Source organism: Salmo salar, chromosome 25 (genome assembly GCF_965601325.2).
Source record: "Salmo salar chromosome 25, fSalSal1, whole genome shotgun sequence".
NCBI lineage: Eukaryota > Metazoa > Chordata > Actinopteri > Salmoniformes > Salmonidae > Salmo > Salmo salar.
Genome location: NC_138315.1, coordinates 11,221,971 through 11,235,045, shown reverse-complemented (window position 1 = coordinate 11,235,045; position 13,075 = coordinate 11,221,971). Strand labels below are relative to the sequence as shown.

Here is a 13,075-nt window from a genome sequence, read left to right as displayed (position 1 = left end):
TCACCTTTTTCACCGTAATCCACTCATTCTCAATCTCTGTGCTCTCATCTTCACCCAACTCGCTAGCAGTTTCAAACAAAACATCAGTTTCAACCATCTTCCCACTCAACCTTACGTTCTCCCACCAGCATTGCCTTGTGTGTACCCCCTGCTTCTTAGTATGCCTGAGTTTCTTCTTCTTCTATGGTATTATGGCAGTCCGCAAACATACATTAGAGGTGCATGATGCCATAGAATTAGAACACTAGAATGGCCATGAACCTTCTTAGGATGGGATAAAGGTCAGCCATTTTGATCAGGGAGTTGGTCAACCATTGTTTGAAAGTGCTGTGATAAGATATTGTGTAAAATAAGGACTTTGAAGTATGTATTTGCACTGTATGTTCGTTAGCTAGCTAATCAGCCGGTTGTTGAGGAATGATTCGATAACATTTTCAAATTAACTGCCAATATGCCAACATTCCATTCAAACAATGTAGTCAATCAGTTGCTGATAGTACTTAGACAAGTTGTAAATGCAACAAGTACTTATACTGTATCATATAATAGCACTCACAGCATTCCAAGAAAACAAGAAATTAGACATTTATGGTCTGTTTACATATTTTAGAGTCCATTTATACAGAAAATTTGTATAAAACCCGTATAAAGTATATTTATAATTATAAATCGGGTGGTTCGAGCCCTGAATGCTGAATGGTTGAAAGCTGTGGCATATCAGGCCGTATACCATGGGTATGACAAAACAAATATTTGTACTGTTCTAATTACGTTGGTAACCAGTTAATAATAGCAATAAGGCACCTCAGGAGTTTGTGGTATATGTCCAATATACCACAGCTAAGGACTGGATCCAGGAGAAAAGCCCTTGGCCGTGGTATATTGAACATATACCACACACCCTCGGGCCTGACTGTTTAATTATAAATCAAATCAAAATCAAATCACATAAAAAATGTATTTGTCACATGCTTCGTAAACAACAGGTGTAAAGTAACAGTGAAATGGTTACTTACGGGCCCTTCCCAACAACGCAGAGAGAAAAATAGAAAAATAATAGAACAAAAATTATAACATGGGGAAAAAATGCACAATGAGAACTTGGTACTGGTACCCTGTGTATATAGTCAAGTTGATGTGCAGGGGTACTAGGTAATTGAGGTAGATACAGTGCATTCGGGAAAATATTCAGACCCCTTGACTTTTTCCACATTTTGATTCGTTACAGCCTTATTCTGAAATTGATGAAATAGCTTTTTCCCCCCCACATCAATCTACACCAAATACCCCATAATGACAAAGCAAAAAAACTGTTTTTTAGAAACTTCTGCAAATGTATAAAAAAACAGAAATATCACATTTACATAAGTATTCAGACCCTCTACTCAGTACTTTGTTGAAGCATCTTTGGCAGCGATTAAAGCCTTGAGTCTTCTTGGGTATGACACTACAAGCTTGGCCCAACTATATTTGGGGAGCTTCTTTCATTCTTCTCTGCAGATCCTCTCAAGCTCTGTCAGGTTGGGGAGCGTCGCTGCACAGCTATTTTCAGGTCTCTCCAGAGACGTTCGATTGGGTTCAAGTCTGGGCTCTGGCTGGGCCACTCAAGGACATTCAGAGACTTGTCCCGGAGCCACTCCTGCGTTGTCTTGGCTGTGTGCTTAGGGTTATTGTCCTGTTGGAAGGTGAACCTTCGCCCCAGTCCTGAGGTCCTGAGCGCTCTGGAGCAGGTTTTCATCAAGGACCTCACTGTACTTAGCTCCGTTCATCTTTCCCTCGATCCTGACTAGTCTCCAAGTCTCTGCCGCTAAAAACATCCCCACAGCATGTGCTGCCACCACAATGTTTCACCATAGGGATGGTGCCAGGTTTCCTCCAGATGTGAAGCTTGGCATTCAGGCCAAGTAGTTAAATGTTGGTTTCATCAGACCAGAGAATCTTGTTTCTCATGGTCTGAGAGTCTTTAGGTGCCTTTTGGCAAACTTCAAGCGGGCTGTGCCTTTTACTGAGGAGTGGCTTCCCTCTGGCCACTCTACCATAAAAGCATAATTGGTGGAGTGCTGCAGAGATGGTTGTCCTTCTGGAAGGTTATCCCATCTCCACAGAGGAACTCTGGAGCTCTATCAGAGTGACCATCGGGTTCTTGGTCACCTCCCTGACCAAGGCCCTTCTCCCCCGATTGCTCCGTTTGACCGGGAGGCCAGCTTCAGGAAGAGTCTCGGTGATTCCATACTTCTTCCATTAAGAATGATGGAGGCCACTGTTCTTGGGGACCTGATCTCAAATATATATATATTTTTTTACCTTAATTTAACTAGGCAAGTCAGTTAAGAACAAATTGTTATTTACAATGACGGTGCTGGGCCAAATGTGCGCCGCCCTATGGGACTCCCAATCATGGCTGGTTGTGATACAGTCTGGAATCAAACCAGGGTCTGTAGTGATTCCTCTAGCACTGAGATGCAGTACCTTAGACGGCTGTTTTCGCTTTGTCATTATGGGGTATTGATGAGGGAAATGTTTTACTTTTTTTTTTTACATTTAAGTCATTTAGCAGACGCTCTTATCCAGAGCGACTTACAGATTGGTGCATTCACCTTATAATATCCAGTGGAACAACCACTTTACAATAGTGCATCTAAATATTTTAAGGGGGGGGGGGGGTTAGAAGGATTACTTTATCCTATTTAATCCATTTTAGAATAAGGCTGTAACGTAACAAAATGTGGAAAAAGTCAAGGGGTCTGAATACTTTTCGAAAGCACTGTATGTATACTGAACAAAAATATAAACGCAACACACAAGAATTTCTAAGATTTTACTGAGTTACAGTTCATATAAGGAAATCAGTCAATTTAAATAAATTCATTAGGTCCTAAACTATGGATGTCACATGACTGGGAATACAGATATGCATCTGTTGGTCACAGATACCTTAAAAAAAAAGTAGGGGCGGGATCAGAAAATCAGTCAGTATCTGGTGTGACCACCATTTTCCTCATGCAGCGTGACACATTTCCTTCGCATAGAGTTGATCAGGCTGTTGATTGTGGCCTATGGAATGTTGTCCCACTCCTCTTCAATGGCTGTGCGAAGTTGCTGGATATTGGCGGGAACTGAAACAGGCTGTCGTACACGTCAGTCCAGAGAATCCCAAACATGCTCAATGGGTGACATGTCTGGTGAGTATTCAGTTGTGTTCATTGTCCGTAGCTTATGCCTGCCTGCCCATACCATAACCCTACAACCACCAAGAGGCACTCTGTTCACTACGTTGACATCAGCAAACCACTTACCCACACGAGGCCATACACGTGGTCTTTGGTTGTGAGGTTGGTTGGACGTACTGCTAAATTCTCTTAAACGACGTTGGAGGCGGCTTAAGGTAGATAAATTCACATTAAATTCTCTGGCAACAGCTCTGGTAGACATTCCTGCAGTCAGTATGCCAATTGCATGCTCCATCAAAACTTGAGACATATGTGTCATTGAATTGTGTGACAAAACTGCATATTTTAGAGTGGCCTTAGTCCCCAGCACAAGGTACACCTGTGTAATGATCATGCCGTTTAATCAGCTTCTTTATATGCCACACCTGTCAGGTGGATGGATTATCTTGGCAAAGGAGAAATGCTCACTAACAGGGATGGAAACAAATTTGTGGACAAAATGTGAGAGTAAATAATATTTTTGTGCGTATGGAAAATGTCGGGGATATTTTATTTCAGCTCACAAAACATAGGACCAACACTTTACATAAGGGGCCTTCCTCTGACACCACCTTGTATAGAGGTCCTTGATGGCAGGGAGCTTTGCTCCAGTGATGTACTGGGCCATATGCACTACCTTCTGTAGCGCCTTGTGGTCAGATGCCAAGCAGTTGCCATACCAAGCAATGATGCAGCCAGTCAAGATGCTCTCAATGGTGCAGCTGTATAATGTTTTGAGGATCTGAGGGCCCGTGCCAAATTTTTTCAGCCTCCTGAGGGGGAAAAGGTGTTGTCGTACCTTCTTCACGACTGTGTTGGTGTGTGTGAACCATGTTCATTCCTTAGTTATGTGGACGCTGAGGAACTTGAAGCTCTCAACCCGCTCCACTATAGCCCCGTCAATGTGGATGGGGGCATGGTTGTTGTCCTGGCATCACACTGCCAGGTCACAAACTTTTTCCCTATAGGCTGTCTTATCGTCATCGGTAATCAGGCCTACCACCGTCGTGTTGTCAGCAAACTTAATAATGGGGTTGGAGTCATGTGCGGCCACGCAGTCGTGGGTGGACAGGGAGTACAGGAGGGGACTAAGCACGCACCCTTGAAGGGCCCCCGTGTTGAGGATCAGCATGGCGGAAGTGTTGTTGCCTATCCTCACCACCTGGGGGCGGCCCGTCAGGAAGTCCAGGATCCAGTTGAATAGGGATGTGTTCAGTCCCAGGGTCCTGAGCTTAGTGATGAGCTTGGGGGGCACTATGGTGTTGAACACGGAGCTGTAATCGATTAACAGCATTCACACATAGGTGTTCCTCTTGTGCAGGTGGGAGAGGGCAGTGTGGAGTGCAATAGAGATTGCTTCATCTGTGGATTTGTTGAGGCGGTATGCAAATTGGAGTGGGTCCAGTGTGTCTGGGACGATGGTGTTGATGTGAGCCATGACCAGCCATTCAAAGAATTTCATGGCTACAGATGTGAGTGCTACGGGGCGATAGTCATTTAGACAGGTTACCTTGGCGTTCTTGGGCACAGGGGCTATGGTGGTCTATTTGAAACATGTAGGTATTACAGACTGGGTCAGGGAGAGGTTGAAAATGGTGGTCAGCGTATGATCTCAGTACGCGTCCTGGTAATCCATCTGGCCATGCGGCCTTGTGAATGTGAACCTGTTTAAAGGTTGTGGAGGGAAAATGTTTAGTCTGGAGGGGCAGCCTTGAATTGTACATATTGTTTCATACAATCATTGGTTCCTGTAGGTACTGGGTAGAGATATGAGGGGGAGACGGTCATGACCCCCTCCTCAGACCTTTTGGCAGAACGCCCAGAATATGTTCTAAGTTAAGATAGGAGACTGTGCCAGACACATGCAGGAACCAACCCTATGAACCATGCTGTCATGACTGTCCTGTGAGGATCCAGATTGGTCGGATCAGCTTTGCAGTGGATGATTTCAACCAGACCCTCTCTCACCAACAGAAGGGGGAGGAGGGAGCTGGTGGGTGCTTGACAGTTAGCTGAAAGTACTATCTCCCTTTCTAAATTCACACAAGAATGTGCCTTTGTTCACAGATGTTTTCCCGCCGAAACTCTAACACGTTCTAAAGCGAATACGGGAACAATATTTCTAACATAGAACGTGGGGAATGGTCAGAGGCGATCTAAAGAATAATAATGTCATATGGGTTGTTATTTTGTGATGTCATAAAAAATGTTATAAAAGGAAATAATGTAACTTGAAAAGTATACACACTATATGTGTGAAGTGTCCATCCTCTACGTTGTGTATGAAATATACAAAATCATGAAAGTGTTTTTTTTAAAAGAGGGATGTGATCTTCGAAACTATAAAAGGAAATTGTTTCTATAACTTTGTACAAGTGAGTAGTCACCGCTCCCTTTAGTGCGGTCAGAGAGCGTGTCAGCCTGACGAACCGCCCCTTTTGAAGAACTGTATAATATGAGGGGTTAAAAATTAACATATGAGACCAGAGAGGCATGTAGCTGCAGCTCACGTCCAAAGTGGTTTGAAAACTGAAAGCTCAACATGAGGTAGAGACGATAATGTTACCTCCCAGACAGTCACTGGTACGGATGATTAGCTCTCCTAAGTAAAGTATCTAGAAAGTGAACTTAAGTGGGACCATTCCACTACTCTTCTCAAATCACTGTATTCTACTACTCTCATCACTAATAGGAACTATCGATACGCCTATCTTCAAAGGAGCATCTTCCAGAGTGAACAACAGTAGAAGATGGGTGGGGACCCCTTTTGAACATCAAAGCCTTACAAGCGTGTCGCGGAAAGGCCCAACACCCTTTCTGAGAAGGCCTAGTTCCAACAGCGATACAGGGCAAACCAAGGCATTTACACGTAAGTACATTTATGACTTCCTACTCCAAACGGGCGGCGGTTCGTGTGCAAAGTATATGATTACTGTGAGAGTAGTTTTCAAATGTACCAAAGTATTATCTCTGCCCCTCTCTCTCCATCTCTTTTGTAACAAGCTGCAATATTGTTTCAGTCCGCCAGGGACCTGTTTCTAATGTATTAAGTGTGTATGTTTATCCTGTGTTATCATCTAGTTAGCTTGTAAATAAATAATTAAACCAATTTGTGTTGTACTGAATCATAAGTAATGCTATAGTTTTTGCAGATGCATGAGGTTAAGACTGTTTAGAATGATGATATGATACGAGGTTATGATTAATACGTTGACTGTTTTATGGATGTGATAGGTAAAGACCTTTAAAGTTTAATTCGGGAGATGGTAACTCTTTAAACAACCGCTCTCATGGTGCCCAAATTCTAATGAGTTAATTGTTACGTGATTAATTTAAAATCGGGTAACAATTAAACACAGTTAGTTGATTAGATAAATAACAGTCATCAGATTAATGAAAGTAAAGTCATGACAATGCCTATGTAGCTTGCCTGTTAGCAGTATATAAGAGAACTAACGGGACTGCCCCGGGCAGAGCTCACTTCAGACCGGTACTTTATGCATCTAAGTTTGACTGTGACCTCTGCAGCTTTCTGATAATAAAGAATGATTCATTTAAGATTGACTTCAGGTGTCCCTGGTTGTAATTTCCACAACAATCTGGTGCCACGAATAGGATGATTGATTCTGCCTGTGGAGCTTTCCAGTGAGGGTCTGCGAAGAAAACCGGTGGCGCATTTTATGAAGCGTGAGGGAAATTTCTGTCTGACCAAAAGACGACAAGGACCCGCCCAGACCAGACCCTTACTGTGAGCTGCCCAAGAGGAGACAAATCATCCGCAAACAATTAAGGGACACGGCTACTGAATTTCAGAGAGTCAATTTAAATGAAATTGTATACAATTAATAAAAAAATATAAAACCAATAAAAGTAAACATAAAAAGTACCACTATTCTTAAGAAGAAGGCTAGAGCTGGTTTTATAGAGAAGACTAGAGCAAGGACTGTAACGATCGTCTGGAAGAGGGGACCAAGGTGCAGCGGAGTTAGTGTTCATCTTGAAATTTAATTCGAACAAAGAGAACACTACAAAAATGAACAAAACATGACAGCAAAACAGTCCTGTTAGGAAACACTCTAAACAGAAACAATCCCCCACAAAACCCAAAGGAAAAACAGGCTCCGTATGTGTGACTCCCAATCAGCAACAACGAACTACAGCTGTGCCTGATTGGGAGCCACACACGGCCCAAAACAAAGAAATATAAAAACATAGAAAAATGAACATAGAACGCCCACCCAATGTAACACCCTGGCCTAACCCCCCCCCAAAGGTGTGGACTCCGGCCACAAAACCTGACTCTGAAGGGGAGGGTCCGGGTGGGCCTTCTTACGGCAGCGGCTCAGGTGCGGGACATGGCCTCCACTCCACCCTCGGCATTGCCCACTTAGGTGGCGCCCCTGGCCGCGCCGGAGGGCTGGCGTGCGACCCTGGCGGCGACCGGCTGGCGGGCGACTCTGGCGGCGACCGGCTGGCGGGCGACTCTGGCGGCGACTCTGGCGGCGGTGCCAGACAGTTTACCAATGATTCATTGACAAGTTTACCAATGATTCTCTATCTCTCCCTTTGAAAGGATTCCTGAGGCAGGTGCCTTAGGAGAGCAGTTATTGAGACTGTGTACTATACGTAACTATGGTACCCTGATCAGGCTGTTAAGGGAGCTCCCACACTAAGTAAGGCCTGGCCATTTTGTTTGTTTTACCCCACGTTTTACCTCACACGCCAGCACCCACACACAACCCACCTGTTATGAATATCTGTTAGTGGTGTTAACACTGTGTTTGATTTATTGTGTGGGGCCTATTTATTTTGGTTTTAGTGGGTTTTCCCAGGTTAGAAAGGATGCACATTAAATGGCACACAATTTTCTACCTATTTTCCGAGTTTTAGGTACACACATGTAAATTCTCTTGATAATAAATGTACTGAAAAACCCAATGTAAACCTGGTACACAATGTTTGGAATGTTTGAAATGTCTTTAAATAATGAGTCTGAGGTACAGCAAAAGGAAAAAAAAAGCTCACTTAATTGGGGCAGAATGACTTCTGACCTCTGTTCTGACTTTCTGGTGAGGCCTGATCTCCCTCACTAGAAAGGTTAGAGACACTGTGTGAGATTTAAATGCAATATGTAAATAATTAGGACACTTTATAATTTAGCAATAATCCTATGTGTGATTCGGACCAAAAGAGGGAGAGAGAGCTGCCCCTGAATAGACTCTAATCTATTTTACTATTCCTTGAATTACCCTATGGGATACAATTATTTTAAGATAGAGATAAAGGGTTGTAATTCTAATTTTATTTGTTATTTTGATTTAACCAGCAGTGTTCTTTTTGGACGCATGAATCACGATGTGATTCGTGTCAAATGGGAAAACGTGTATTGTTGTTTTATTTGTTTTGTGTGTATTGTTGTAGTTGTTTTGTTTTTGTCTTGCTTCAATACAAATTTCACCTGACTGGGTCTGCTGGATGTTCGGGATTTCTCCCTAAGGATTAGCCCTCTGACTCCCTGACCCTGTAACTCTGCGGTGAGATTGCCAAGATATGTGTGTTATTTTCTTTGACATTTGTCAAATTGGTAGTAGAAATAATTTGTCATACGGTAAATAGTTTGTATGGATTTCCTGAATCAGAAATGCCCTAACCTAAACTGTTGTTCTGGTCTGTCCTCTCTCGAGGTTATGGCAAAGGGGACCACAGATGGTATCTAGATGCATGGAAGCGATAATTCAACCGAGAACAGTGAACCAAACCCCCTCTAACCGGCTGAAGTAATGGCAACAATGGCATTCACTATGGCCCTGTCCACCACTTCAACATGAGTCCTGAGACCTTCCATGTGGAGTGAGCATAGAGAGAAAATGATTCCAAACTTCTCTCATGCTGCTGGTATACTGGTCGGAAAATGGACAAGTCATAATGAACCGTAAAGGATGGTGGCGGCTCAGGTGAGATTCGTCTGCTTGGGAAAATCAGATTATTCCCCAGATATTGAAATCCAAACATTATCAAGGGCCATCCACATTGAACATATGTGCCATTGGGAGGACGAACTGTAAAGCTATCTGAAGAAGAAAATTAAGAAACACTAGAAGAATGAGTGCCGTGAAGGAGTTTGGGTGGTCAACCATGCCCGTAATTGATTTAGGCTTGTCCAAAATTGTTTATTTGGGGTATCAGATTGATTGTGGAGGTCTGCACACTGAAATGTATAGTAATTTAGACTAAGAATGCATTGAGATACCAATCTGTCATTACCACAAATGGGGGAAGTGATGAGAAAAGTTCATGCTAGAAATATAAGAAGATGAACATACTGTATGTCAATATAAAATGTACATTCTGCCAGTGTTCTAAATTGAGGGTCTTAAATTCGAGTGATAGAACCAACGCGAAGCACTAAGTACTGTCATTCTAAATTTGGGTTGGATAAGTTATCAATAGTTCTAATTATGATTTGGAAAGGCGAAGCTTCTAGAGACAGAGCGATGCCCCTAAAATGTGAGGAAAGCCACTAGATTGTAGCTTGGGCTAACCTTGCCCCAATCTCATTCTTATCAAGTTTGGTGTCAAACTGTTATACACTGCAAAAATTGAAATATAAGTAAGATTAAATATCTTAAATCAAGGCAATATATGCTTGTTTTTTGTCTGACAAGCTATTTCTTCTTACCAGGCAGTTTTTATGTTAGAGCATGTCACTTGTTTCAAGCTTTTTTGTCTTTAATTATCTTAATAAGATAATATAACTTGTTACTGAGATTGTATTACTGGTTCTGAGTAATTGAATGCTTGAAACTAGAATTACCAGAATTATAACGCTGTTTGATCAACACTGACAAGTAAAAAAACTGCTTTGTCAAAGTCAGAATTTCTTATTTCAAGCATCTTATCCTTTTCATCTCTTCACATATTAAGAACAGATAATGACCAAATGGAATTCACTGTTTTATTGTCAATCTTACACACGACAGTAATCATGAAGACAAAATACAGTACAGAACAAAGACAGTACACCTTTCATATCTGGGGAACACACTGAGTCATTTGAACTGTTGTACAATTCTATTACATCCCCAAGATGGTATTTGACTTGTACATATGTTTGGCTCTTGTTGCTAATTGTGTATTAAGAGGTAAAATCAACCAGATTTTCAGCATCCACGAACTCAGTGGCCTGTGTAAGGTGTGGGACCTCAACTTGATAAGCCATGGCATTTCTATCAACATGTATAGTTTGAAATGGTTGATATTCCAAACATTAAAGCCTAGAATCAACAAGAAATATGTTTTTGACCAGTCCAAATTCTGGCATATTACCATTCAGTACTTTTGCAAAGATCATGGACTTCTGAGTTCCGTATTTATTACAAGCCATTTGACTGATACAGCATGGTTTACTTCATTGAAACCTAGGATGTCCCTCAATTTTCCATATAAATATTTGATAAAGGAATTTATGTGTTTAAAATAATGACTAAAGAATTCCACCCTGAAATCATATAAAAGTATTTGATCCCCTGCTGATTTTGTACGTTTGCCCACATACAAAGAAATGATCAGTCTATAATTTTAATGGTAGGTTTATTTGAACAGTGAGAGACAGAATAACAACAAAACAATCTAGAAAAACGCATGTCAAAAATTTTATAAAATGATTTGCATTTTAATGAGGGAAATAAGTATTTGACCCCTCTGTAAAACATGACTTAGTACTTGGTGGCAAAACCCTTGTTGGCAATCACAGAGGTCAGACGTTTCTTGTAGTTGGCCACCAGGTTTGCACACATCTCAGGAGGGATTTTGTCCCACTCCTCTTTGCAGATCTTCTCCAAGTCATTAAGGTTTCGAGGCTGACGTTTGGCAACTCAAACCTTCAGCTCCCTCCACAGATTTTCTATGGGATTAAGGTCTAGAGACTGGCTAGGCCACTCCAGGACCTTAATGTGCTTCTTCTTGAGCCACTCCTTTGTTGCCTTGGCCGTGTGTTTTGGGTCATTGTCATGCTGGAATAACCATCCACGACCCATTTTCAATACCCTGGCTAAGGGAACGAGGTTCTCACCCAAGATTTGATGGTACATGGTCCCGTCCATCGTCCCTTTGATGCGGTGAAGTTGTCCTGTCCCCTTAGCAGAAAAACACCCCCAAAGCATAATGTTTCCACCTCCATGTTTGACGTTGGAGATGGTGTTCTTGGGGTCATAGGCAGCATTCCTCCTCCTCCTCCAAACACGGCGAGTTGAGTTGATGTCAAAGAGCTCCATTTTGGTCTCATCTGACCACAACACTTTCACCAGTTGTCCTCTGAGTCATTCAGATGTTCATTGGCAAACTTCAGATGGGCATGTATATGTATTCTTGAGCAGGGGGACCTTGCGGGCGCTGCAGGATTTCAGTCCTTCACGGCGTAGTGTGTTACCAATTGTTTTCTTGGTGACTATGGTCCCAGCTGCCTTGAGATCATTGACAAGATCCTCCTGTGTAGTTCTGGGCTGATTCCTCACCGTTCTCATGATCATTGCAACTCCACGAGGTGAGATCTTGCATGGAGCCCCAGGCCGTGGGATATTGACAGTTCTTTTGTGTTTCTTCCATTTGCGAATAATCGCACCAAATGTTGTCACCTTCTCACCAAGCTGCTTGGCGATGGTCTTGGGAACTGAGCAGCGTGAGAAGCCATAGCAGGGACGGGGGCTAACTACTTCAGGCAAATGTAAAACAGTGAGCTCGCGAAAATTCGGTCTGGTAGTAACCAGGCTAATGCTTCCTACGCCTCGAGCTAGATAGAGTCTTACAGTCTGTTTGTCTGTCTGTGTGTGTGTGTCAGGTTATGGATGAACTCTGGCGGATCCTTGATCGAGGGAACTCCCGCTTCGTACCTGAACTGAAGACCCGTTGGGGGACTTTTTACAACAAGGCACAGTTTTATGGAGTGTTCAAAAAGGTCATGAAGCCACCGCTGCTGGACAAAGGTAATTACTGGCTCTGTTGTCAATGGAGAATCCCATGAAATTATTAATGTTTGTTTAAATAACTGGCTGCAGTTAATCAAATGAGACTATTTTCGTTTTTAACAGTGAAGCACTCAATCGCCTTGATGAAGGCTTTACCTGACATGTTCCCATCACCTGTGGCTCCACCGAAGAAGTTAGGACATGCAAGTGAGGCTATGCTTCACATCCTTGAGGTAAGAAATGTGTGCATGTATTAGAATTTTCATATTACTTGACCATAACATACAAAGTGTGTGAGTTGTTTTTGTGGTCATATTTGTTTTTCTCTTTGTGTTTGTGTCAGTCTGCAGAAGACCCCAACACATTTCTTCAGGCGAGACCACTCTTCAGCCCTGTCGTGATTGCGAAACCAACTGCATACTGGCCATTGAAACCATGCCTGTGGTGACCTTCCCAAAAGAGGACATCTATGACAGCGTGACGTATCTCATGGCGTGTTATTACACCTTTCACCTCACAATTCCCAAGTGCATTGCGACACTCCTGTCTGTGCTGCAGACAGAAGTCCTCTCGGACGCCATCCACGACCGGGACATGACTTCTTCATAGATAAATGCTATGGCCGAGTGGAAAAAGTTCATTACTGACTAGGATTGCACGATTAAAAAAAACATGTATTTCTGGTCCCGATAACAGAACTGTGTGTATCGGCCGATCCAATAACCTTTAATAAATAGGCAGGGTGTTTGTTGTTTATTATAAGAAGTTTTAAAGCACTGTTACGTTTGTTATCTTGCCATAGGGCTTACATTTTCACCTTGACCACCAATGGCCTTTGTTGTTTTTGCATCCTTTGTTCTGCCCATATCAGCCTCTGGATATACTGAGTCCTCAATAAAGAAG

General features: G+C 42.5%; 1 protein-coding gene across 1 annotated transcript; it reads left to right on the top strand.

The window, feature by feature from the left end:
• The first annotated feature begins 5,689 nt into the window (after positions 1 to 5,689).
• On the top strand, positions 5,690 to 13,075 carry LOC145864018 (uncharacterized). Its single transcript, XM_082968874.1, has 5 exons — positions 5,690 to 6,078; positions 7,483 to 9,163; positions 12,046 to 12,190; positions 12,296 to 12,405; positions 12,516 to 13,075. The coding sequence occupies exons 2-5, from the start codon at positions 9,149 to 9,151 to the stop codon at positions 12,618 to 12,620; spliced, it is 375 nt and encodes a 124-aa protein (XP_082825000.1). The 5' UTR covers positions 5,690 to 6,078; positions 7,483 to 9,148; the 3' UTR covers positions 12,621 to 13,075.

What these genes read in the sequence shown, in the direction of transcription:
- LOC145864018 (XM_082968874.1), top strand. An exon ending in GCCACCGCTGCTGGACAAAG is followed by an intron (nt 12,191 to 12,295) that starts GTAATTACTGGC and finishes CGTTTTTAACAG; the next exon opens with TGAAGCACTCAATCGCCTTG. An exon ending in CTATGCTTCACATCCTTGAG is followed by an intron (nt 12,406 to 12,515) that starts GTAAGAAATGTG and finishes TGTTTGTGTCAG; the next exon opens with TCTGCAGAAGACCCCAACAC.